The sequence below is a fragment of the Glycine soja genome, chromosome 1 (assembly GCF_004193775.1).
Source record: "Glycine soja cultivar W05 chromosome 1, ASM419377v2, whole genome shotgun sequence".
NCBI classification, from domain to species: domain Eukaryota; kingdom Viridiplantae; phylum Streptophyta; class Magnoliopsida; order Fabales; family Fabaceae; genus Glycine; species Glycine soja.
The window spans coordinates 51,933,500-51,960,306 of NC_041002.1; the positions used below are offsets into that span (position 1 = coordinate 51,933,500).

The window sequence follows — 26,807 nt, forward strand, 5'->3', positions numbered from 1 at the left end:
CTAATATTATCACTTTGACATTTGACTTACTACAAAACTAAAACTATTATAAATAAAGTTTGCTAAGAGGTGACAAAGTTGCTTTTTTGAACAGGGTTCCCTCTACCCTTTATGTTCAAATGAGTCTGAGTCAAATGCTCATTTATTCTTTTCTTGCAAGAAATCTTTCCAAGTTTGAGCTCACATTCGTGATTTGGCTCCTTTGCACAGGCGTTTCACTTCTTTACAGCGCATTACTGACTCTTTAATTAGGGGCAGATCCACATCAGGTGTTCAAGAAAAATTACGTTGTCTGGCTATAACAATTACAGTCTACTGCATTTGACTGTCTAGGAACAAATTGATTTTTGAAGATTATCAATTTTCTGTAATAGAGGTTATTAGCAAGATTAAGTTTTTTATGTTTAGACAAGCGCACCTGTTGTATTTGTTTTAGCATCTTTATATAGGTCTTCTTATATTAGAGAGACTTTTGATTTTCTTTAACGGCGAGGTATGTCCCATTTATTATTGGATCATTTTGGGTTTAATATAATTTACATTTTTTTTCCCAAAAAAAAAGGGAAGACAACCATTTACTCCGATAATAAGTTTAAAGAGTTACTCCTAATTTAAGTCGTTAGATTAAATTAAAATAAAGAGTTTAAATTGAAAATAACATTTTAAACTTATTCTTGTAGGAAGTGAATCTCCTCTTATAAATAAAATGTTGAACAATTTATTAACCCAAAACACAAAAGAATGGGATTGAGGGATGGTTTGATTGGGATCAAATTAATGAGAAGAGGAAGGAAAGGCATAAAAGGGCAGAGAAATGTGCAAGCAGTGGTGATTTGATTGTGAAGAGATGTGCATAAGTTTTATAAAAAAAAAATTATGGGTCTCACTTAAAAAAATTTCGCATAAAATTGAGGAGAAGTAGGCGGAAATGCTTCTATCTCCGTTTAGAGGTTACTATGCTCCTGTAGTGCATCCTCTTTCCAAATAATGTCACATCTACAAAAATAATAATTTTTTTATTTATTTTACTTAACTAAATAATTTAATTCAATTATTTATTATTTATTTATTTTCATTTTATTTCATACCCATTTTCTTCTCTTCCCTCCTTATAATCAAACGATGGCTAAGTCTTCAACTTTAAAAAAAAATGGTCGATGAAATAATAGCACAAAGCCAACAAGAAAAACAATTACATCCCTCGAATGAAAATATATAATGGCAAAATCAACCTAATAAAGAAAAGGCTTATGAAATCGGACGCAAAATTAAAAATCGTATCACTTTTGTCTAAAGTCAATATAAGTGTTTTCAAGTGCATCACTGCATTAATTTGTCTCCTTCCAAATGTGATGTTTAGAAACTTGCTGACATGATGTAGCCAACAGTCCAATTTGATCCACCAAGTGAAAAGTGGGTGCCTAAACAAGCAAATAGAAAAGATGAGTTGAATAACCGCTTAAAAATTTGCTTTGAGTTGAATTAGTGTGAAGTCAAGAGAATGTACTAGAAGTATACCTTGAAGAACATTCCATAATTCAGCTATTGTGATTTAGAAGGAACTTAATCTATTTAAATAAAAAATAAATAAAGTTTTTTCATACTATTGATATCCTTTAACACAGTCTTCCTTTTCAACTCTTATGGAAACACACTCCTTCAAATGGTAAGAACTTATTTAATTTTCATCACTCGATATATTTTTAAATTTTCTATTTTAATACATTCATTAAAAAGAAATTGGCAACCGTTTTTAAAATAGGTATTCCAACTTCGAGAATGACTGGTTTTTTACTATATGGAAAAGATAAAGAAACTAAGGAATTACAATCTGGATTAAACACTACCTAACTCGACTACTACAAGGGAGAGAGACAGATTTTATATAACTAGGTTGATTAGATTAAACGCTAATAATAAAAAAGATTACAAGTGTATTATACTACTCCCTCGGTTTCAGAATAGTATACTATTGTGCAAACAGCACATCATTGAAAAAGTTGGTGCATAGAAAATGAAGCATACGTATAAGCACAAAAATCTCAACATATCTAACGCAAATTTCTCAAAAATCAAAACTGTCTTCAGTGGAGGATTTGTAGGCATTCAAATTCGTCAATTGCTTCTAGAAGTTGCAATTGCCATTCCCCTGTCGTCCATAATGACTAATTATTAATTAAAACAACTCAACGCATCGCCCCACGCAAGAGAACTCGTTTATCATCCTTTTCTCTTTAACCAACCAAACCCAACCCAACCCACCCTTTCAAAATCAAGCCTACATCTTTATTTGAAAATATTTTGATTTTTAAAAATGTAAGACAATGATGAATTCATTTTTGAAAATTAAATTAAATTTTTAAATATTAATTTGTCACCTTTTCATATTTTGAGAGTTTAGAATGAGCATTTATTTATTTATAAATAAAAAAGGAAAGAATTAAAGTGAGGCGATTTGTGGTATGAGAGTGGGATGCAAGAAACGAAGGCAGCGGGTGGAGCGACGTCGTCGTTTCGATTAGGTTGGGGGGAGTGGGGACGTGTCCATCCTTTTTATATTTGAACGGAGAGAGTAGAGAGGGTGACATCAGCAATCATTCGAAGATACTCAAAACAAAGTCTGAACTCTTTCTCTCTCTCAGTCTCAACTCTGAAATTCTGAACTTGGATTTGGATGCTTCCATTCCCTCTCTCTCTTTCTGTTCCCAAAATTCTCATTCCACATTCCAAATTCGCCCTTCATGGGGAAAGGAGCCGGCTGCTTTCATAGCAAGAAGAAGCCCCCGCCGGTCGCCGACGATGCTCCCGCTCCCACCGTTGCCGCCGCAGCCCCCACCCCGCCGCCGATCTCGCCTCCAGACAACGCCCGCGCGCGCGAACCCGACGCGCCAGCGCGTGAGGCAGCGTCGTCGTCGTCGTCTCTCCCGGGCGGCGCGAAATTGAAGGTCTTCATCGTGTTCTATTCGATGTACGGACACGTGGAGGGGCTGGCGAAGAGGTTGAAGAAAGGCGTGGACGGAGTGGAGGGTGTGGAAGGGGTTCTGTATAGGGTTCCGGAGACATTGCCGATTGAGGTGCTGAATCAGATGAGGGCGCCGCCAAAGGACGACGCCATACCAGAGATTACGGCGGCGGAGTTGACGGCCGCCGATGGGGTACTGTTTGGGTTTCCGACGAGGTACGGGTCGATGGCGGCGCAAATGAAGGCTTTCTTTGACTCCACGGGGCACTTGTGGAAGGAGCAGAAGCTTGCAGGGAAACCCGCTGGGTTCTTTGTTAGCACCGGAACTCAAGGAGGAGGCCAAGAAACTACTGCGTAAGATTTTCTTTTTTTCTTGTTAGTGTTCTTGATTTGTGAATCTCAGTTAAATTTTGACCTTAATAGGTGGCATGCATTGTTTGATTTGACAGATTGTGTTCGTAGAATCTCTTTCTCTGCATTGTTGTAATTGATGTCCCAGACATCGATTTGATTGTCAATAACTACTGCGTCTTTGTTTTTATTTTCTAAAGAGGGAGAGAGAGTGTTAATGTATTTTAATTTCAAGATGAATGAAGCATCTTTGCAAAGGCCATAGCAAATTACTTACTAGGCCATGATACAACTAGCTATGAAAGTTTTATGCATTTGATTATTTTTGGTCTTAGTTTATGGGGAGCTTTCTTCGGGTGTTTCAGACTGCTATCTCTGGCTTTCACCTGCTTTAATTGATGAATAATGTGACTTGAGTTCATGTTATTTATGAATATATTGCATCTAGCCTACCAAAAAAAAAAACCATATTGCATCTAGATTATCAACCTTGTGAATTTTAAGTTATAATGTCTCGATTAAATAGAGATGGTTATATAAAATTCAGGGTATAACATGCTGAGCTTGTTAAGGGATAACCACATTTTTTTGTACTCTTTCCACATATTAAGAGGACAGTGTCTTCACACCTTTAGAGGGATGTTCTTTTATGTTGATATAGTCCCTATTTTTTATATTTTAATTCTTTTTTAGTTTTATAGTTCTATAAAAATATTAACAAGTAATTCGTAATTAATTTATCACAAGATAATTTATAATAAAAAATAATTGATCATTTATAACTAATTTGTAACTAATTATTTTTATATATTTTTTTGTAATAAAAAAATAAAAGACAATTAAAATATAAATGATAAGGACTAAAAAGATCATTTTCAAACTATAGGAACTAGGGACTAAAAAAAAATTAAAATATAAACTATAAAGACTAAAAAGATCACTTCTAAACTTTTAAATTATAGAAACTAAAAGAGAATTAAAATGTAAACTATAAAAACTAAAAATATCATTTTCAAATTATAGGAGTAAAAAAGTATAAATGGTAAAATTATAAGAGTCAATACTGCTTTAACCTTTTAGTTTATTACACTTGATGATGGAAAATGGAACGGTCTCTTAGACAATAATGCTTGAGAAGCAATAGAAACTTACTTAGTTTTGTGGTTTTTATTGCAGTTGGACGGCAATCACTCAGTTGGCACATCATGGAATGCTTTTTGTTCCTATTGGATATACATTTGGACCCGGAATGTTCAAGATGGAGGACATAAGAGGTGGTACTCCATATGGTGCAGGAGTGTTTGCCGGTGATGGCACAAGAGAGCCAAGTGAAACAGAGATGGCTCTTGCAGAGCATCAGGGCAAGTATATGGCTGTTGTAGTCAAGAAACTCGCCCAGTCATGAATGGTGTTTTCTTCATTTCATTCTATTCTTGTTTGATTATCTCTGTATTTTTTGACCGTTCTTTTTGTCAAATTGGTTCTAGCATTTTACCATTGCATTGTGATGACTGGTGAGGAACGGCAGTTCTGTTACACTATCGATTCTGTTGGGTTGGGGATTCCCATGTTGGGTTCTGCTTTGTTTCTGGAAGGTGTAGATGTTGGTAAATTTTCGTCATATAATAATTGTGAATTTGTGTATCTTCGTGTGATCGTTTCTTCTATGTTTGCCTTTACACATGATTATCAATGTGTAATATGACTTGGATAATACAATTGTTTAAACTCGTGATTGTGACATCAATTGTTGGTTAGATCGGAAAATAATGAATTTCTCAGCTTTGAATTTTATTAGGTTTTAATATGTTTTTATACTTAGTTTTTTTTTATTTTGGCCCTTATAATTTTTTTTCACGTTTAGTTTTTAGAAGTTTATGTTTTTTTTTTTAATTTTGGTTTCTATAAGTTTTTTTATTTTTAGTTCTTGAAAATTTATATTTTATTAATTTTAATCGCTTTAAGATTATATTTATTATTATATTTTAGTACTTATAAGTTCATACTCAGAAAGAAAAAAGAAAGGTGCATTAACACTTTTCAATAATCTTTTATTGGTATGATTTATGGGAAGGAAAAGTTAATCTAGGCCACATAATTGTTTTGGGGATTTGTTATTTCAACACACATTCTATTCTTCTCACCTCATCACTTGTTTTCTTTTTATGATTTTTAAACATATATTTCACAAAATCATGAAATACAAAATAAAATTATATTTTCATTAAGTAGAAGGGGTGCAATTTAAGATATATAATAAAAATACAATTTCATTGTATATTATATTAAATTCTAAAATTATATTCACGTGGGAGACCGAAAAAATAATTTTCACTTGAGAGAGACTATCATGTGATGTGAAAAAAAAAATTCAGTAAAAAGTATGAAGTGTGAGTTAAGTCTCACATCAAATAAAAATAAAAAAAATTGATTAACATATAAGAAAAAAAAATCTCATAAATTTAGGCTGTAAGATTTTGAGAGTTAAAATATAATGTGAAGTTCAGTTGGTGTTAACTCACAAATGTTTGACTAATGTCGATCAGGTTATCAAATATCGTTTGAAATATATTGTATAAAGGATGAATAGTGCTCAATGTAACAATATTGAAATAGAAATTGACAAAATAACTCAACAGATGCATCTTGGCCTATACCAATACGGATTAGTGGCATATGAGAAGATACAAATCAAGAGTAAGTGTAGTAGGTACACTACGCAGTCACGTACATCCTAAACAAATGCTCGGATTCACTTGCCTTTGAAATCTTTATTGAGTGACTTAAGCCATGTCCACATTGTAACATACATTTCAATAATTCTCCTCCATGTTCATTTCATTAAATAGTTTAAGTTTATCTGACTGTTCAAGTTCTTTGACGAGAATTGGTGAAAGAAAAGCAAACAAGAAAAAATAACAAATCGTTGAATCATGCGATATGTATTGTTGATTTGTTTGTATGATCAGTGCTGATTCATCATTGGAATATTGGATCTGCAGTTCATCACGTGATGTGAATTGTTGGCTTATCGAACTGTAACAACTATGTTTCAGATTTAATTTGCAAATCTGTGAACGGTGGACTAATTGTAGAAGTGAATTATATCAAGTTACTTAATGTGTATATGGTACCAGAAAAATGATAACAAATACAATTCTTTGCCCTTGTTTATTTATATAATCTAGTCAAGAATGACAGGATTTTAGAAGGCTCAACACTACTCTTTTTAACCAATCAAAACACTTATTTCATGGTCAAGTTAAATCAAATTTAATTTACATTGGAAGATTAAGAAAGATATTTTCAGAGAGAATTACTTTGGCTCATGATTTATTTATCCTGATATTGTGAGGGGAAATTTTGGGGATATAAAACTCATTGAAAATTGTGTTTAATGCCAGGTACAAGCTTATTTACTGGAGAATGGAATTGAAATTGGAGAGTATACAGATGTAAGCTCTGGCGTGACATTGCTTGCAACTGATGAGCTTGATACCGTATCTACTGCCAAGGTTGCTTTAGCTGAAACAGAGGCCAGAAAAATTCCCAGTGAAACTGATAACAGTGTAAATGGTGAACATAAAGCAGAAGAAAATGGTAATGACCTCAAATGGGCTGATCCAGGTTCATGCTGTTTTAGAAATCAGTTATGTATTAGAAATTGCAGAGTGTGGTAGTTATGTGTAGAAAATAACCGCTGGTACGAGTATATATATATATATATATATGATAGTACGTTGTGTAATTAGAATAAGAATGATGTTAGAAAATTTTATTTGAGAGAGGATTTGACGTAAGTAAATAAACCAAATACGTTAACCAAATTCTATCAAACCCAATCATAGCCTAACAACCCTTCATTACTCGAGATCCTTGTTAACAGCTATTGGCACTAAAATAAATTACTATAAAAATGATACATTAATAATGTCAGTTCTTTTAGCGCCAATAGCTGTTAGCAAGGATCTCGAGTAATGAAGGGTGTTAGGCTATGATTGGGTTTGATAGAATTTGGTCAACGTATTTGGTTTATTTACTTACGTGAAATCCTCTCTCAAATGTTAATAATATTTTTATATTAAAGAACTGACATTAATAAAACTGAAAAAATAATTTTTGCTTAAAAAAAACAGAAAAAGGCACTATCATAGGAATGTGTTGTGGGCCTGGATAGGAGGTGTATACGGCATAATCGTTCTATAATATATAAGGCGGATAAGCGTTACTTGCGGAGTTGTGCTGACTCAAAAATGTAAGTTGCTGACAAAACACAACAAAACAAAATCAAGAAAAAGAAAATGGAAGACACGCTTTCTACATTGAGGTCTTTCATTTTTTCATCTATGATACGAAACCTTTATATTTTTTCCAACAAAATTGTTGCTATGCAGCCAGATTTCTTTTTTATAAGTTTATCGGCTGTGGATTGATAACAAAATAAATTTTATTACTATTAACTAATTACAAATCATTATTAGTATAAATAATTATTATAAAAATTAATAAACATATTATTCATAGTGACATGTGATTGAATGATACATAACATCTTTTTTTTTATATTATTACTAGTTAATTCATAAAAAAATTAGAATAAAGGCTAAATTTAGTTTTCAAAAGTGATCATTTCCGTTGATTTGTTCCTTGAAAGTATTCTTTGCATTATATGAGATAAATATTTTTATATAATTAAAACTTATAATAAATACATATTTTTAATAAGTAAATTATATCGTAATTAAAATATCATCTTCTATTAAATAATTTTCTATACACACAAATTTAAATTTAAAAGATATTCTATTATGTAACTATCTTCCGTAATTGTCTCAAAAGTTTTAACTGAAATCTCTGCATATATACTCAATAAACACTAGTATAAACCTTTTATAAACTTTCATCCAATTGTTCGTATTTTGAATTTTATTTAAACCTGCTCTTCAATTTATTATATTATTTACAAGAATTTTATTATTTTACTGTTATTATTAAAACCAGAAACTTAGACGGTTTTGCAATTTAAACATATACTTAAAGTAACGTGTATTTAATTTAAACTATGCAAACAAGTGATGTTAAAGAAAAGACTACCAATACAAATAAGTCTCATGATCAATAAAACAAGAATATAATTAAGTTTTAAATGAATATAATGGAAAAAGTTTTACATTTTAAATCAATAAAGTTAAAAAGATTAAAAATTAAACTAACCCAAATTATATATATATATATATATATATATATATATATATATTTATTTATTTAAGAGCAGAGTGATTTTTCAACAATAAAAATAAAAAGACAAAATGAATCTTAAGATAAAATATAAAAAATATAATTTACTCTGGAGTATATTGAACAAACTTATATTAATAAACTTAAGAAAAAAACTTATATTAATAAAACTGAAAAAATAAAATTAGAAAAGAAAATGGGCATTAATACATGGTAGGAATCTGTTGTGTATGCGGCATAATCGTTCTGTATATAAGGCGATCGTTGTGACTCAAAACTGAGTGAGGAGACTGAGAAAACAGAACAAAACAAAATGGAAGACACACTTTCTGCGTTGAGGTCTTTGATGGTTTCTCACTCTCCGCCGCTGGATGCCTTAGTGGTGCCCTCTGAAGATTATCACCTGGTAATATTATTATTAGATCCAACTTCTTCACTTTTTTTTCCAGTTCTTTTCTCTAATCCTGTCGATCTTTCTTTTCTAAATTGATATCTCTTCTGCGATGCTTTTTATATTTGCTCTTTGCAGAGCGAATATGTGTCTGCACGAGACAAGCGCCGCGAATTCGTTTCCGGCTTCACTGGAAGTGCCGGTTTGCTACTATCTTTAAATTTTTCATTGATGCATTTCCGTTTTTGTTTGTTTCTTTATTATTGTAGCATTCATCAGTTTAGGGTTTAAGTTGCCTCCTGTTTCGGCGTTTTCCTGCAATTGTTTCAACATTTCGCGTGTTAAGTATTAGCTGATTGGTTCCCGCGGAAGTAAGAATTGTTTCTATAATTTTGAAAAAGAATTGCGGTTTCTTGTTGTTTGCTATACATCCATGCCGTGTGTGTGGTCTTTGTGTTTTTCAAACCCGATGAAATCAGCCAGGTGTCTTTTTGTGATGGTATTTTCATTTTTTTAACAACGCAATTCAGGCTTGGCACTTATAACAAAGAAAGAAGCACTGCTGTGGACGGATGGACGGTATTTTTTGCAGGCTGAGAAAGAACTTAGTGCTGGGTGGAAGCTAATGCGAATTGGTGAAGATCCTGCTGTAGATATCTGGATGGCCGATGTGAGTAACCTGCTTGTGAATAGCATTTTTGATATTATCATTGATGAATATTAAAACAACTGCCAAAATTTTAGAAAGCGTAATATTTCACAGGAAGAAGGACGAAGTGGACCCTCTAGAAGATAGAAAAATAAAACATAAGAATTATATTATTAGAAGTTTTTGATATCATGTTTATAAAGCCAAAACCTAAACTTACTCTTATGGATGAGGTTAATATAGTAGATTCATCTTACTACATCCATGAATTGCTTCTGATTGATTCATTTTCTATTCATATCTCATAAAAGACTATATCTGTGATTTTACTGCAGTATATCTGTACTTATGAGTCATTTCCTTTCACCAGAATTTGCCAAAAGAAGCATCCGTTGGGGTTGATCCCTGGTGCATTTCAATTGATACTGCTCAAAGATGGGAGCGTGCTTTTGCCGAAAAACAGCAGAAGCTGGTTCCAACCTCAAAAAATTTGGTGGATGAAGTTTGGATAAATCGCCCACCGGCAGAGATAAATGCTGTTATTGTACATCCTGTGAAATTTGCAGGTCGCTCTGTTGCAGATAAATTGAAAGATTTGAGAAAAAAGCTTGTACATGAGCAATCCCGTGGGATAATTTTCACAGCACTTGATGAAGTAAGTGCATCCTCTAGATAACTCTTCCTTTTAACTTCTTTTCCCTTGACACAAATTTTCTGAGTTTGAGGATATTTTCTGCTGCACTTGTTCATCCTTTTTAAGATAATTTTCTTTATTTTTTCCACTTTTTTTCAATAATGTGGCTACAATACAGGTTGCATGGTTGTATAATATTCGTGGAAGTGATGTGGCCTACTGTCCTGTTGTTCATGCATTTGCTATTGTGACATCCAATTCTGCTTTCATTTATGTGGACAAACAAAAGGTTTCTGTTGAGGTCAGTTTGAGTAATGCCTGTCTCATCAACTATGAATGAATTCCAGACCAGGTTGTCAAAAGACAATTTAAATTGTGTATATGGTGCCAAAAACTTGATAACAATTCTTTTGCCCTTGTTTATTTATATAATCTAGTAAAGAATGATGGGATTTCAGAAGGCTCAATACTACTCATCTTAACCAACCAAAACACTTATTTCATGGTCAAGTTAAATCAAAATTTTATTTATGTTGGAAGATTAAAAAAGCTCTTTTTGGAGAGTATTACTTTGGCTCATGATCTATTTATTTATCCTGATATTGGGAGGGGATAATTTGGAGCTATAAAAGTCATTGAAAATTGTGTTTTGTTCCAGGTACAAACTCATTTAGTGGAGAATGGAATTGAAATTCGAGAGTATACAGCCGTAAGCTCTGATGCGACATTGCTTGCAACTGATGAGCTAGATGCTGTATCTACTGCCAAGGCTGCTTTAGCCGAAACAGAGGCCACAAAAATTCCCAGTGAAATTGATAAGAGTGTAAATGGTGAACATCAAGCAGAAGAAAATAGTAATGACCTCATATGGGCTGATCCAGTTTCATGCTGTTATGCACTGTATGCAAAGTTGAACCCCGATACAGTTCTCTTGCAGCAATCACCTTTAGCCCTTGCAAAAGCTTTAAAGGTTGTATGCAGTTAATTTAATAAAAAATTATATATATCTTTGGATTTTTCCCCATTTTCATCACATGAAACTTAGCTTATTTTTTTATAACTCCAATAATTTTAGAACTCGGTGGAGTTGGATGGGTTAAAAAAGGCACATATTCGGGATGGTGCAGCAGTTGTGCAATATCTTGTCTGGCTGGATAAGAAGGTTTGCATTTGGATTTTATGTCTAAAGAATGTTAGTTTTTTTTGGATGAGGACAGCCATATTTTCATTCTGTTCTCTCTAAATTTTTATCTTTTTATTTTTCATTTTAATCTACATAAAATGCAACATGTTCCGATTTCTGAGGTATAAGATAATGATACAAAAGCTTGGTTCAATGTGCAGATGCAGGATATTTATGGAGCTTCTGGTTACTTTTTGGAGAAGGATTCTGTGAAAAAGGAGAAACATTTGTAAGTTTCTTCTCAATTTTGAGCTGTCCTCATCTTTTGACATGGTTATTAAATATACCTCTGGGAAAGTTGGGACAAGGTTGGCAAGTTGGTTTTAATTGTTAACAGGGGGAAATCATGACAGTGAGATGAAAATTCCCTCTATAAAGCTTTTGTAAATTTTAACATATCCTTTATCAGAATGTTGTCAAGGTGGAGTTATTTTGACCATTGTTAAGTAATGTGACATGATGCTTTTAAAGATTACTGAAAATTTTGAGTCTGGGCATATCTTTCACAGAAATTAGCTCCTTATCTATCAGTAAAAAGCTTAATCATATAGTGTACTTATAATTTTTTTTTCAAACATTGGCAGGCAATCTTTGAAATTGACTGAGGTGACTGTAAGTGACCAGCTTGAAGGTTTTCGAGCATCAAAAGAGGTAGAGCTAACTGAACAATTAAGTATATATTTGGATATGCTTTTCTTAGAAAAAATTTTGCTCAAGAAAAAAAAGTGGTGATTCCAAAGATTTTGGCTTCTGAAATAGGCAGTGGGGAATAACCATTTTCAGCTTTCCTAGAAGGCTGATATTTTAAAGTTGTTAAAGTTTTTCTTTATAGAAAAGAACTTTCATTAAGAAGACAATATTTAGTTATTAGACATTGCAGAGGTGGCATTACCTGTAATTTAGGTATTTTTGTTTTAAAATTGATTATCTTAAGTTGTCAGGAAAAGACTAAATTATGCACAATTTTGTTCCTATAGTGTGCTGTTTGATTGGAATAGATTCATTAAGATTGATCAGAACAGTTACGGGTATTTCCTGGAATTCTAACTTAAAATGTTCATCTCCCTTGCCTTTGATACTTTTTCAAAATTTTGTTTTATAGACTTATTATTCTTTATGATCCTCCCTATAATCTAATCATCCATTGTATGCTTAAGTAGTGAATGACCTTTCCAGATGTTGCTTACAGTGTTTCTGTAGATTCTGCATATAAGGTGGATTTAAAATGTTTTGACCTGTTTGATATGTTATATGTACAAATGCTGCGATGTTAAGGAAGGATCACATTTTTTCTTTGCAACTTCATCAGGCCAATAAAAAAAATAAAAATAATTGACTGCATTTTCTTGAGCACATAATGTTATGAATGAAAATGAGGAAAACTGTTTCTTTCCTATAAACTTAAATGCAACATGAATGCCTTAAAGTATATGTTTGTTGAACAAACTGGAGAGTATGCTGGCCTATGTTCAATCATAAGTTTTTTACCCTGTTTTCAGCATTTCAAAGGATTGAGTTTCCCCACTATTTCTTCAGTTGGCTCAAATGCAGCTATAATTCACTATTTTCCAAAGGCAGAAACATGTGCTGAACTTGATCCAGACAAAATTTATCTTTTTGATTCTGGAGCCCAGGTCTGTCTAGTTTTTAACTGTTTTCAGCATAGACATATAGTGAATTATGTTGTTTTCATGTTTTTGCATTCATGATCTCTATATTGACAACTGGTGGTGTCTCTGAAGTATCTAGATGGAACAACAGATATTACACGAACAGTTCATTTTGGTAAACCTTCGACTCACGAAAAAGCGTGTTATACAGCAGTATGTGCCTTTCTTTGCTCTTTTTTACAAGTTAATTAGTTTCAAAACTATACTATGAATCATATACACATGGTTTGGTTTGCTGGAAATATAAAGAAAGAAACTAGGGTAAAAATACCAAATTTCTACTATTTGTTTGAGATGGAGAAATAGGAAGTAAGGAATTTTTTCTCATGAGACCCACAAGAAAAAACATTCCTCCCAAATTGGCATGAAAAGGGGAGCGGGAGAAGATCTCTCTTTTTCAATTTTTTTGTTTTATTTTTTAAAAAAGTAATTTTTTATAAACAAATTATTAATAAAAATAATGGAGTTAAAAGTTTGATTTTTTGGGTTAAATTATATAAATTTTTCGTATAATTTATCTATTTTAATTCTTTTATTACTCAGAACCTAACAATGTGTTTTTTTCTCTTTTACTTCTATTATTTCTATTTCTTTCCTCGTTATTTCACTTCTAATCCAAACAAAACATTCAGGTTAAATTAAAAATTTGGTTCCTATACCTGTCCTTAAATCAATTCCTCCTGTTTGCAAAGTTATAATGGTGTTATTTGTCTGCTGAGTTGGCTAACACTATTATAGCAGCAACCTAGGACCGATCTTAAACATTTTTTATGTAGGGAACAAAGTATAGTGTTTTTTTCTTCATACAGGGACCAAAACAGGATAGGGTACCAATTTTTAATTTAGCGGTCATTTAATATCCAAGTTTCTTTCCCTTGATAGAAAGTGGATTGATATAGGGAGAAAATTTCAAAATTTTTCTTTTTACTTTGTTAGTTTTTTTTGGGAAGGGAAGTACTTTATTAATGTTTAATACTATCTTATAAATACAAATAAAGCTACTTGCTTATTAGTCAGCGACCAGAACACACAATCATATTCAGTAATCGTCCCACTTCCTTGTTTTTATTTCTTATCTAAAGGGATTTATATTAAGTTTGCTTGATTTGCTAAACTTTGTGCAGGTCCTAAAGGGTCACATTGCTCTTGGAAATGCTAGATTTCCCAATGGGACAAATGGTATAAATAAAATAGACCGGTTTATGTGTCAAATTCTGTGAATATAATTGAGCTAGTATCCGTTTCACATAATAACTTGGCTATCTTTTTCTTATTTCTTTCAATTTCTTTTAGGGCATTCTCTTGATATTCTTGCCCGAATTCCTTTGTGGAAGGATGGTCTTGATTATCGACATGGTACTGGTCATGGAATTGGGTCCTATCTGAATGTTCATGAAGGTTTTGAGGAACTATCACTATTTCTTTATTGCTTATTTTGATTCCATATTCAAGTTTTTTTTTCCTTTTATCCAAAGTCAGTACAAAATGAAAATTAAGATTAATATAATATAAATTGTGCAGGACCTCACTTAATCAGTTTCAGACCTCAGGCTCGAAATGTACCATTGCAATCTTCAATGACTGTTACAGATGGTTGGTATCATTTTTTCTAAGTAGACCATGAAATTGTGATTACCATGTTATTTATCTGTTATTATTAATTTTGTATTTGATTGTTCTGAATCAGTTTCAATTTTTTTACTGGTCTTTTCAAAGGCCACAAATGCTTGATTGTACTTGAATGCATTTGTTATGAGTGTTGCATTGAAATTGGTTTTTCAGAACCTGGTTACTATGAGGATGGAGAGTTTGGGATAAGATTGGAGAATGTGCTTATTGTCAAGGAGGCTGATACAACTTTCAATTTTGGTGATAGAGGTTACTTATCTTTTGAACACATTACCTGGGTAAGTTCTAGTATGTTTATTATTAGTTTGTCTTTAATTTATTTCCATGGGATGCTTATTTTGAAATATGTAAAAAGCTTCTGCACTTCACTCAATTAATTCAACTCATGTTGACGAAGTTGTCTAGAAGCCAACTGAACTAAAGTGGCTTTGGAGCAGGTTTATAGAGTTGTTATTATTTTTATTATTATTGTTTTAAGATGTTTGTAATAGGAATCTCTTTATTAACTACTGTATTATTACACTTAGTTACTGTCAAAAAACTTTATTATACTTAGTTCTATCAAAATTTCTTTTGATGTTTAGAACTCTGCAACATATTTTCATTTTCCTTTTAAATTTATATTAGTGCTTAGTCAACTATCAAGTTTAATGAATCAGCATATATTTCATGAATGTTGATTATGACCTGTTTTAGGCTGGTAGTTTATGACCTTTGCTGTTGTATTTCTATCTATTTAAAATTGGAGAATTTTCCTTGATTACAGTGTGTTTAAATCATTCACAATGGAATACTATTTCTTATGGTATATAATAAGTTTTTGATGTTTCTCGTCCAGGCACCATATCAGACGAAGTTGATTGACCTGAACCTTCTAAGTCCCGAGGAGATAAATTGGCTGAACTCCTATCACGCCACATGTAGGAATATTCTGGCGCCATATTTGGATGAAGTTGAAAATGCATGGCTGAAGAAAGCCACTGAACCTGTAGGTGCATGAGCTGTGTTTGGAGTTGAAAAGTTAAATAACTTAAAGATGGTTCAGCGTAATTTTAGTGTCTTCCGTATCCATAATACTGTAATCTAGATTTTAGATATCATTGGGAATGGTTATTCCTTCAAATTACTATGCACAGCATATATAATATATCAATATTCTGCTGCATCATATTTGAGGGCGTGTACAACGTTAAATTGTCTATCCGCACGGCATCACTGCATGCATCAGCTCTTTTACTTTTCCCTAATATTGTTTATAAATAAGATGGATCTTGTACCTAAAAATGATGACCCACTAATACAGATGAAACTTGAAAGTGTTCGAAATTTAATTCCTAGATACTTTCTTGCATGACGGCTCGTAATTGGATGTAACAATTTTTAGCTGGAATCGTGGTATACTTTAGACGAATAGGTTTTCCCGGCATAGAGAACATTTGCTCAGGCGGTTGTGGACAAAAAGTAATGTATCATAATGCCCAGGTCCAAGTTTTTCATAAATTAACATTAGAGAAACATGATATAAAAATTAATAACATTAAAAACTAAAAGTAACACATTTTTCATAAGTTTTTAACATTTAAGTTACACAAAAAAATCAAATCAAATCAAATATATCATAATACCCATATCTAAGTTTCAACAATGCACAATAATATTCATTAACAATAATAAGTTTAACTCTAGAATAATAAAAATGATAAATACTTTAGATTAAATTTTATTTTTAAGGAAAAATTCAAAATGACATTGCATTAAGCATTTTCATTGAATTTTTTTTACAGGAAAAATCCGTTAGTCCTATTTTCTCTCATATTTTAGGATAAATTATACTGATTTTCTTAATTATCCTTATCACTTTTAACTTGCATATTGATTTAAATTCCTTTATATCTAACCAAATTTAAATTTATTTATCTGATATCTTATTTATAATTGTCTCTGTCATCTCTTATTTTGCAGATAAATTATCACTAATTATCATTATCCTTTCTCTCATCATGAGGATAATAAATTATTGTTTCTCTATTTGAATTTATCGTATTTTTTCATCATCATTATCTGGAATAGCAAGAATTGGAATTATTATCTGAAATTATTTGTTAAATTTTAATTTATTATGTTGAAAATTATTATATTTAGATATATTTAATATTCTTTTGTTAAATTTTATTAAGATAATTTTATATATTACTTTAATTATATGATATGAATAAATTTTCGCTTTTTATAATAAAAACTATAATCATATAATTTACATATTGAATTTTCAATTTATATATATATATATACACACACATTTGCATCCTTTAAATTACCATATACTTTTATAAATACTTGTAAAAAAATTTAATTTGAATATTTCATAACTTTAAATTTGAATTAGAATATATACAAGTCTTATCAAATAATTTAGATTAAATATATATTTAAAATATACTATAAATATGTTATCAGATTTAACGTTCAAATCATGAAAATCTTGTTTTAATTTTCAAAAGGAATCGGTTATAATATTTTGACAAATTATTTTCTTAATAGTTGTTGGGTTGAGTACACGTGCGTACGTAAACATAGGGTTGTGGGATTCAGAATTTTGGGCATGCATTCATGAGAATGTATCGTGCTTGCTACGATGATGATGCAGTTCTGCCTCTCCCTCGTTGAAATTAGTTTTGCGATTCAGATGCGTTTTCAAGTCTTGGAACTCTCTCGTCCTTGATCCTTCTTTTGTGAAACTGCACCTGACCTTCAAAGATCATCACGCAACATCCTATTCACGTTCTTAAATCCCAGCTTGGTTCAGCACCAACAGCGTTCCCTACACTTCTACACCATTGAAGCAGAAGTACCACGCCACTGGGGTCTGCAACGGATTGATCTATTTGAACCCTATTAAGACTCGTGAAGACTCAACGACTTGCTCGGTCCGATTTTACAATCCGGCTACAAGGTTAAGATCCAAAAAATCGGCCGCGCATAAAAATAGGTTCTTAGAATGTAATGGGCTTTGGCTATGATGATTCAAGTGACACTTACAAAGTGGTGGCAATTCGGAACTTGAAATCAAAAAGAGAATTAAGGGTTCGTTGCTTGGGGGACAATTGTTGGAAAAATGTTGCAAGCTGGAGTGGTTTTCCCCGTATACTTGGAAATAAGGGACGTTTTGTGAGTAACACTCTTAACTGGATTGCGGAACTTAGCACTACCAATCAGTATGCAGTTTTTTCCTTTGATTTAAGGAAGGAGACATACAGATATTTGTCGTTGCCGGTTGATGTTGATGTTGATGTTGCGTTTGATGTCCCAAATATTGGAGATTACATGGGATGTTTGTGTCTTTCTCACAATTTCAAGGGAGCCCATCTTGCTGTTTGGCAGATGAAAGAATTTGGATTCAAAAATCTTGGACTCTGTTGAATAAGGTTAGTTATGGGCATCTTAAAATTTCTCCTTGGATGTCCATGTGTGGGAACCCTGATGTAATGTTCATGGGAGAGATGATAAAGTAAAGCATATCATGTTGGTGGGAAACACATCAGAGTGGGAACATGTTCTGTTACTTCTGGGTAATGTAAGAAGTAATGGAGGAGAGGATCTTCGATATATTGTCCTCCAAAATAGTTTTCTTGGAGTCAACTAATTATGTTCAAAGCTTGGTTTTGCATTATCATGTTTGAACTACTCTGCAACTATTGGTTTGTGTTAAATCATGCTTAGTCATTTTGGAACCTTGCCATTTCAAAGAATTTATATTTAGTGTGAAAACATTGTGTGGCTGACTAATTTGTTAGTTCATTCTATTTTATTGGCTATTGTTAACAAAATATTTGGAGTTTGGACTAAAATCTTCATCTTTTTATAATAATTGATTGACATTCTATTGGCTATTTTGAAAAATGTTTGAGAAACATCTCATACGTTATCCTACACCTAGAGAAATAAAGAAAAAATAAAGAAAAATATAGGTGCAATAGAGATTATAAATTTATTATGTGGTAGGAAAAGAGAGATAAAAAAAAATGAGAGGTGCTGATGAAATGTTTAAAATAAAGAGTGATTCATATATAATTACTTCTCATTGACTGTTATAAATGATTTTCCCAAAAGGAAATTTGCTTCTCTCCTGAATGTTTAACTGTGCACCATATATTGAATTATGAGTGGTTCTGATCTTGTAACGATCATACACCTTGTGTTGGTTTGGCACTATGATTCTATGAAGTTCAGTGTCAATAATCATACACCTTATCTTTTCTTATAGAATCAAGAAAAAAAAAATAACACAAAAACAGTGAAGAAAAAGAGAGAATAGAAAAAACGAAATCAGCTTGTGTCCCTCTATCCAAACAATCGGGTTGCACAGCAAATCATACACTCCCTTTCTTTTTACGGTCATACCCCCATTAACTTTCTTTCAAAATTGTACTTTACTTTCTTAATAAAAAATAGAGTGTCAATCATGTGTTGTTGAAGCTTTGGGAGTTTGTCTTGTCTTGATTTTTTTTTCTTTATCATTAGGTTCTTGTTTTTGTTCTGGGTTTGAACTCACTTTGCAATGCGACGGTGCTAGTTAAAAAAAATGTAAATCTGTTGAAGAGCTAATTGAAAATCAAAATTGAAAAACAAATAAAAATATTTATTATATTAAAAAAACATAAATCATTTAATAAAAAAAACCTATATTTATCGTCCTTTTCGAAAGAGTTTACGTAGGGATAGTTGGACAGTCTAAATAAGTTAATAATAATAAATGATAGAATAGATTCAAGTTGTGACCATGACCGTGAGAAATGTCAAGTTTGACTGCTCTAGCAATTAATAAAAGTAAGATGCCTTAAAATTTGGGCTGAATATTCAACACAAACCAATAGTTGCAGAGTAGTGAGCTTAAATTAACCTATCCTCTTGTCTTGTGTGCTGAATATTCATAGAAAAGGCCACTCATCCATGCTGTCTAAACAAAAAAATTGAATAGAGACGATGACAAACTCAATTGCATAGAGCTTAAATTTTAGTGTATGTGTTTGAAATGGTATATGGTTTTTTGAGATTAAAAAGTAGTTTGATATTAATTCATCAATCGAATTATGAACTCAATTGCATATGCAGTCGCATTTATTTATAATTTTCTGTAATATGAAAGACGATGACAAACTGACAGCGTGTTTATAGAAACAAGTTTTAATCCACATTGAGACACCAAAGTCACGTCAAAGTAGAAAAATGATGAAGTATATGTTTGGACCAATTTACATGAAATTAATTTTGAATCAAATTAATTTTAAAGTGATATGATTTATGTTTAAATATTTTTATTATAAAATTAAATTGAGAGTAAAATTTAGTACAAATTTTTTAATTTAATAAAAAAATATTAAAATTATTTTAACTCATAATTAATTCTAATTTTTTATCTAATGTAAAATCAAACACACAGGGTGAAGTTTCCAACACAATGAATCTGCTTGTGGAATATGTGACTATATGTTTAAAAATAGAATAATGATATACAAATATTTATTTATTTTAGATATCCTGTTAATATCTTTCGTTTCTTTTTATTTTTCTTCTTATCACATAATAAATCTTATAATGCCTATATATATATATATTATCTTTCTAGTTGTTTTATACCATAATACGTATTCATGAAACATTTTTCTTGTAAATATTATATTTCCATTGCTGTTATAAGAAAACTTCAGATTGAAGTTCACGGACTATGCCCTACAATATATAGCCCGATTGAAAAAAAGTCCCAAAAGTTATATAAATATAATACTAATCAAAGCAACAGAAGGGAAACAATCCCATGTGAGGCGAGTAATGATATTCATTCATAATAATACTATATTAATAAAAGCAACAGAAGTGTTATTAACTTATTTTTATACAGTATCAATTAAAATTTATTAAAAAATATAAAATTATGAGACATGTTTATTAAACAAAATATGAGATGTAAGGTTATTTTTTAATAAATTTTTATCAATAAAAAAAGGTTTGTTCATAAAAAGTGTTATTAGATTTTTTAGGGGATATATATATACATGTATATTATGGGATGAAAAATAATTATAAATTTAATAATTAGTGTGATAAGAAAGTAAATAAATAAATAATAAATTTTAAATGTACATTTATTGATTATTGTGTGCTCTGCTACAATATTTAACTATCTGAATATTTAACTGCGTCCGCGAGGATTTTGTCAATCTTTCTCTTCTTATACGTATTTTGAAAGAAATCAGAAAACGTGTTTGTTATAATATTTGACTCTAAATTAAATTATTTTGTTCGATTATTCAAAAAGTTACAATTCATATTATGATTTTATTACAATTGGCAATTGCATGCAACGCCACTTCTCTTTTTAATAGAAGTATTATTTGATATACATATATAGTTTTAATATCAAATATTTGCAAAGGTTAAAAGAAAAATATTTTTAATCAATTCAAGTTAAAAAAAAAAGAGAAACAAAATAAAATTTCCTCTTATAACAAGATTAATGCGAGTTTATGTGTTTTTAGTTTATCATTAGAGATTGTGTGAATTACTAAATAGGTTAAGACACATTGTCTACTTGAATGACTCAACGCATAGTTATCACCGCAGGCCTTAAAGGTCGTTTCATGGCAATATTTTTCTCTTCATGCGCCTTAAAGGCCGTTTCTCTCAATATTTTAATTCAGGAAACTAAGGTTTTCTTATGCTTATTCTAATTTTTTTATTTTATTTTGGGATAAATAACTAAATTAGTGAAAGTGTGAAATACGATAAATTAGTCCCATTAAAGATAAAAAATTTAAATTTAATCTCTAAATGTATAAAAAAATATAATAAATTAGTTTTATAGACAATTTAACAATAAATTAATCATAAATTTTATAAATTAATATCAAATTAATTTTTAAAATATACAATTAATTGTCAAATTATTTCTTATTTGATGATAAAATAATCTTACATATTTAATTTATGACTAATTTATTGTATTTTTTATAAGTTTAATGATTAAAGCTGTATTTTTTAATCAGTCGTCTTATCATACTTCTAGGTCAAAATTTATTATTATTTTTTAATCTAGATGATAAGTATCTCATACCACAAATAATCCTATTCTGATCTTCATTTTTAGATAATATTTTATGGTGTTGGTGCATAGCTACTTCATGAAACTAAGCCATTCGAAAGAACTATAAGATTATAAGGATAAGGATTTTTTTTTCTTTCGATGAAAGCAAAACTAACAAGAGACGACATACGCTGCATAAAGGTCCGAAGAGCAGCCTCAAGAGAAAGAGACCAAGTTATCTCTGTATGCAAGCTGCTGCCCAAGTAAGCCAAAAGTAATTGCAACAATGTTCCCTGTACAAGAAACATTTATAATTATTTATTAAATGGTTTTTTTTTTCTTTTTTATAATTATTTAAATATTTAACTTCTAACAAATAATTATATATTTAATAAATAATTACTTACACAAACATATTTATTAGTTTTACATATAAAATTAATACAGAGATCGATTTAGATATCACGAAATGTAGTTATTTATTATAGTAAGTTTTTTGTTGAGTAGTGTAATAATTACTCAATATAAATCTACCTATATCGTTGAGTAACCTACATGAATATTTTATCAACTTGTAAGTTTTTATCATTATTTTCTAATCCATTTACATAGTAAACAAAATAAAAAAGGTGGCAACATTTCCATAACTTCATAAAATAAAAATACAACAAACATTATCATGTATTATATAATAACATATTTTATTTGTCCTGAAATAAAAACTCCACTCTTCAACTTTTGTCTCTTTCTAGGTATAGATGGATTTAAAGTGTCCTGAAAACATTTCTTAAAAAAAAATAAGAAGCATGAAATGTGTGTTTCTGATCTATCTATCTATATTATTACCCGGACCCTGACTATGAAGTATGAACTAAGGACTTTCAAGGGGTATCAAATTCTCTCTTACTTCACTCGTCTAAATCTTGAACAAATGTTTTTTAGAACATAGCTTTAACTACCAAAGCAATTTCATATACTAATAATTTGACATTAAATTAATTTTTATTGACGTAATAATTAAACTGAGATTTGTGTTGTAAAACACTGCAAACTGAAGACGATAATTAAGATGAAGAAGAAAAGGGTTCAAGAGCGAACGACGTCGCTGAGCACAGCAGTGGTAGTAGTGTAAGCAGAAGAAACTTTAGCCTCAGAACCCTGCACATGAGCTTCACAGTCCTTGCTCATTTGACAAAGCCAATGATGAGAGGATCCAACCTTAGACAACGCTTTCTCTCCACTCACTTTCAGCTCCTTAACCTTCTTCCTCATACCAAAACCTTCTTCATCCACCATCACTCTTCTCACCAGCTCCGCTACCTGTTCTCTTCTCACAACTCCTCCCTCCTCCGCCACCCGCACCGCCACCCCAAGCTCCTCCGACAGCATAAACGCGTTCATTTTCTGCTCCGCGTAAAGCGGCCACGCCACCATGGGAACCCCGTTCAGAACGCTCTCCAAAACAGAATTCCAACCACAGTGCGTCACGAAACCACCCGTCGCTGGATGTCCCAGAATCTCCGCCTGCGGGGCCCACATGGGGACCACAACCCCCACCGCTTCCGTTCTTTTCACGAACCCCTCCGGCAAGTAATTCAGCGCCACGTCACCACCATTCGATACTTCAAAAAACGAGCCACTCGCGTCGCCCTCGCACGGTGGCCGCACCACCCAAACAAACCTCTGTTGACTCAGCTCCAAGCCCAACGCCACTTCCCTCATTTGAACCTCTGACATTGTCCCACCGCTCCCGAAGGACACATAGACCACCGACTCAGCCGGTTGACCGTCCAGCCAACTTAAAACCGCAGCCTCCGGTTTTTTCTCCACGGTTCTCACCAGCGGTCCAACCGAATACACCTCCGCCTTCGTAAACCGGCCCAATATCCCGTCCTCTCTCACCGCCTTCGTCGCAGCGGGCTCCAGATCTTGCCACGTGTTCATCAAAATTCCATCAGCGGTCACTATCTCCTTTGCTGCTGTAAGGTAACCCTGGTACATCTCCCCTATAGGCGATAAAAACGGTTCGAGCGTGTCATCGAACCAAACCGCTTCGCAACCGGGAATCACGAGCGGCTCGTGGTTTTCCGCGTGGCTTTCAATCATTTTCTTGTCCATGGCGGGAACGTATACGGTAACCGCAGAGAACCAGGCGCTGGTGGCGAAGTAAACGTAGATAAGCATGCCGAGGTCACGTGCCATGGGAAAAGCTGCAAATCCGAACATGTCAACGATGAGTGCCGAAGGAGGAGGAAGCTTGGTGGACAGAATGGAAGAGTGCACAAAGGGTATGGAGTCGAGCATGGTTAACAGAATTCGTGCTGCTAAGGGCGGGTTGGGTGGTAGTTTGTGGGAGACATCGATGGGAGGGACAAGGACGATGTTGAGGTTTGATGTTTGTTGGAGTATGTGAGAGGTTGTGATTGCGGAGTCGGTGGTGACGACGAAGATGGTGACGTGGAAGGAGTGGTGAGTGAGGAGGCGTTTGCCTAGCTCCACCATGGGAATTAGGTGCCCCATGCCGGGGCTTGCTATAAGTGCTGCATGAGGCTTTGATGTTACCATGAGGGTTTCTTTTTGCTCTTTTCTCAGTTTCCGTATAAAAACACACTCATATACTCATATTTCTCCTGTTCCTCAAACGAAGGAGTGTCTTGTGACACATTCCTAGATTTTTGTTATATAGAGATTGAGATGAACTGATAAGCGTGTAGCCGTCTTTGCTTTAATTTCTCTATTATTATAATATTACTATTATACGTTGACCGTGGCTTGCAAGAAAGTACAAAGTGTGTAGGGTAAATATGTATTGTCTGGACCTTGCAAATATATAATGCCGTATTAATAGTAGTACATATTGACTTATAGATTTAAAGGAATTTTTTCAAAATGTACACCATAACATAAAATATTTTATTAATTAAATTTACATGTAATTAAAATAAATATCACTTAAAAACATTAAACAAATATGTCAATAATATGACATATGGATTGAGATCAAAATAGTGTAGCAGCCGGTGCTTTTTTTTAATATATTATCCACATAATGATTTTATCAAAAATAATTTTTTTTATATCTCTCCATCACATAGAACTAATTATCTTATCTCATATTATATCTATCTCATTGACTTTGGTAGGTAATAGTAATATAATATGTTTGGTGTAAAAAAAAAGTAAAATAATACCTTTAGTTACTTTCACACGTCATTTATAACTATTCATTCATTGAAAGAGGGAAAAAAACAGAAGAAAAAAAGTACGAACATTAAAATAAGTGGTGTAATAGAAAATCATAAAAAGCAATTCAAAAATAAAAATATAAATAGAATTTTACTCTAAAATTTAATTACATACTACTATACACTTAACTCTTAACATAATTATTATAAAAATTAACAAACAAAATACATTTATTAGTTGACAATATAAAATTATCATTCATAATTTTTTTTCATAATGATAATAGACACTTTAATAAATGATTGGTTAAAAAATTCACAACCAATTTTATAAATGATAATAGACACTTTAATAAATGATTTGGCTCATTAATGTAATCAATGCTTTTATGAGCTTAATCTTTGGACCCCACCGCCACGCCAAGCTCCTCAACGTCGCCACTTGTAGGGCCTAATGTGGGATCAACACAACCATTTCTTTTCTTCTGTATCTGTATTAATCGATATTATTACATTCCAAAATTCCTTTTCAATACCTCCTGAGGAACCGAATTGGATCCCAAATTGACGGGTTAGTGTGAGCTTATCCATGTGGTTATACACCCTTCGAATAGGAATCCATTTTCCGAAAAATCCCGACTTTCGTGCGTTGGTAGGTCTTCGAGATCCTTTCCATGACCTATATTGTGTTGAAGGGATATCTATATGAAATGACAGTTGTATTTCTATTCTATTAGTATTTTCGATTAGTGTTTGATAAAGTAACTCAACACCTCATCCTCCCCATTGCTAATATCTTATACAAATTTCTCTCCACTATATATGCTTAGCAGACGCTAATGGTACATATAATATCCCTATCCTGCCCAAAAAAATAGAGAGTAAGAAAGAGTTTTTTCAGTAGAACCTACTCTTAATTTCTCTGCAGTTGTATCATTAATTAGTGTGCACGAGCACGACGACCATTTGCTCCAATTATTTTAATTCATTCCACATCACTCCTGTAAATTTCATAGCAGGTATATCATGAGTGTTTTTCTTTTCTTTTTCAGGACATTTTTTTTATAATTTCATTTCGTCACGCTGTGGATTTTAATTTTTATCTCATAATTCTCCATCCGGTTGGTTTGCATAGGTAATCAGTTGATCATAGTTGATGGAGTGGTGGTGTTAGTCGCTTGTAAAGCTAGCTTTGGTGTATATTTCAAAGAGGAGTAAGGCTGAGTGAATGTATAACTTAAAGCGTTAAATCTGTCCTTTATATTACTCAGATAACATATCATTTGGTAGAAATGTTGTTATAAATAAGCTGGTAACGTTTTCAGTCATTCCCATAATACTTGTTGGGCTGTTAGCCCGCTGTTAATTGATTTAAGCCAGTCACGTTATATACCAGCGTTTTGGGCCGTAGTTTAACAAACTTATTAGGCCTATTAAGCCCAGCTACTGATTGATATGGACAGCTATATACCTTCACAGAAAGAGAGTGCAACCACCCACAATTTGCTTTTTTGAGCAAACATGAAATTGGTGCATTTCGAAACTCCAAGAAAATAACTACATGTGCTTGTTCTAATAAACTTCTACCTACTTTATTTCCCTGCCGATCTGAATCAGCATAAGCTTCAATTTCTGCAACATATTTTCCTTGACTTTTAGGGAACAACGCACCAAAATCTTGTTTTTAGCAACAACCACCATGTGTGAGGCCCTCATATATATCACTCATAAATCAGTTAATCTGTCTTACACCATAACTGATATTAGACCTGCTATTACACAGAAAGAGTACGGATCCCATCAACTGCTTGAAAAGAGTAGCATCAGTAGACTT

The 26,807-nt window shown here is 32.2% G+C and overlaps 3 protein-coding genes across 3 annotated transcripts; 2 read left to right on the plus strand and 1 right to left on the minus strand.

Annotated features, from left to right (window-relative positions):
• The first annotated feature begins 2,493 nt into the window (after positions 1-2,493).
• LOC114420922 (probable NAD(P)H dehydrogenase (quinone) FQR1-like 2) lies at positions 2,494-5,107 on the plus strand. The gene is made up of 2 exons (XM_028386634.1): positions 2,494-3,316; positions 4,490-5,107. Exons 1-2 carry the CDS (start codon positions 2,742-2,744, stop codon positions 4,716-4,718), a joined length of 804 nt encoding a protein of 267 aa, XP_028242435.1. The 5' UTR covers positions 2,494-2,741; the 3' UTR covers positions 4,719-5,107.
• A 3,691-nt stretch (positions 5,108-8,798) lies between these two features.
• Positions 8,799-16,005, plus strand: LOC114420929 (aminopeptidase P1-like). Its single transcript, XM_028386645.1, has 16 exons — positions 8,799-8,957; positions 9,081-9,144; positions 9,473-9,612; positions 9,962-10,246; positions 10,404-10,526; positions 10,884-11,195; positions 11,301-11,387; positions 11,570-11,637; positions 11,993-12,059; positions 12,908-13,042; positions 13,151-13,231; positions 14,203-14,257; positions 14,372-14,476; positions 14,600-14,671; positions 14,861-14,985; positions 15,546-16,005. The coding sequence occupies exons 1-16, from the start codon at positions 8,865-8,867 to the stop codon at positions 15,705-15,707; spliced, it is 1,974 nt and encodes a 657-aa protein (XP_028242446.1). The 5' UTR covers positions 8,799-8,864; the 3' UTR covers positions 15,708-16,005.
• A 6,465-nt stretch (positions 16,006-22,470) lies between these two features.
• LOC114420936 (UDP-glycosyltransferase 72E1-like) lies at positions 22,471-24,458 on the minus strand. Its single transcript, XM_028386658.1, has one exon. It carries the CDS (start codon positions 24,351-24,353, stop codon positions 22,875-22,877), a length of 1,479 nt encoding a protein of 492 aa, XP_028242459.1. The 5' UTR covers positions 24,354-24,458; the 3' UTR covers positions 22,471-22,874.
• Between the last annotated feature and the right edge of the window lie 2,349 nt (positions 24,459-26,807).

Bases quoted from the DNA above. Each gene is read 5' to 3' on its own strand.
- LOC114420929 (XM_028386645.1), top strand. From the start codon at position 8,865: ATGGAAGACACACTTTCTGCGTTGAGGTCTTTGATGGTTTCTCACTCT. The intron at 10,247-10,403 runs GTAAGTGCATCC...GCTACAATACAG, and splicing joins TTTTCACAGCACTTGATGAA to GTTGCATGGTTGTATAATAT. The intron at 14,986-15,545 runs GTAAGTTCTAGT...TTTCTCGTCCAG, and splicing joins CTTTTGAACACATTACCTGG to GCACCATATCAGACGAAGTT.
- LOC114420922 (XM_028386634.1), top strand. From the start codon at position 2,742: ATGGGGAAAGGAGCCGGCTGCTTTCATAGCAAGAAGAAGCCCCCGCCG. The intron at 3,317-4,489 runs GTAAGATTTTCT...TTTTTATTGCAG, and splicing joins GGAGGCCAAGAAACTACTGC to TTGGACGGCAATCACTCAGT.
- LOC114420936 (XM_028386658.1), bottom strand. From the start codon at position 24,353: ATGGTAACATCAAAGCCTCATGCAGCACTTATAGCAAGCCCCGGCATG.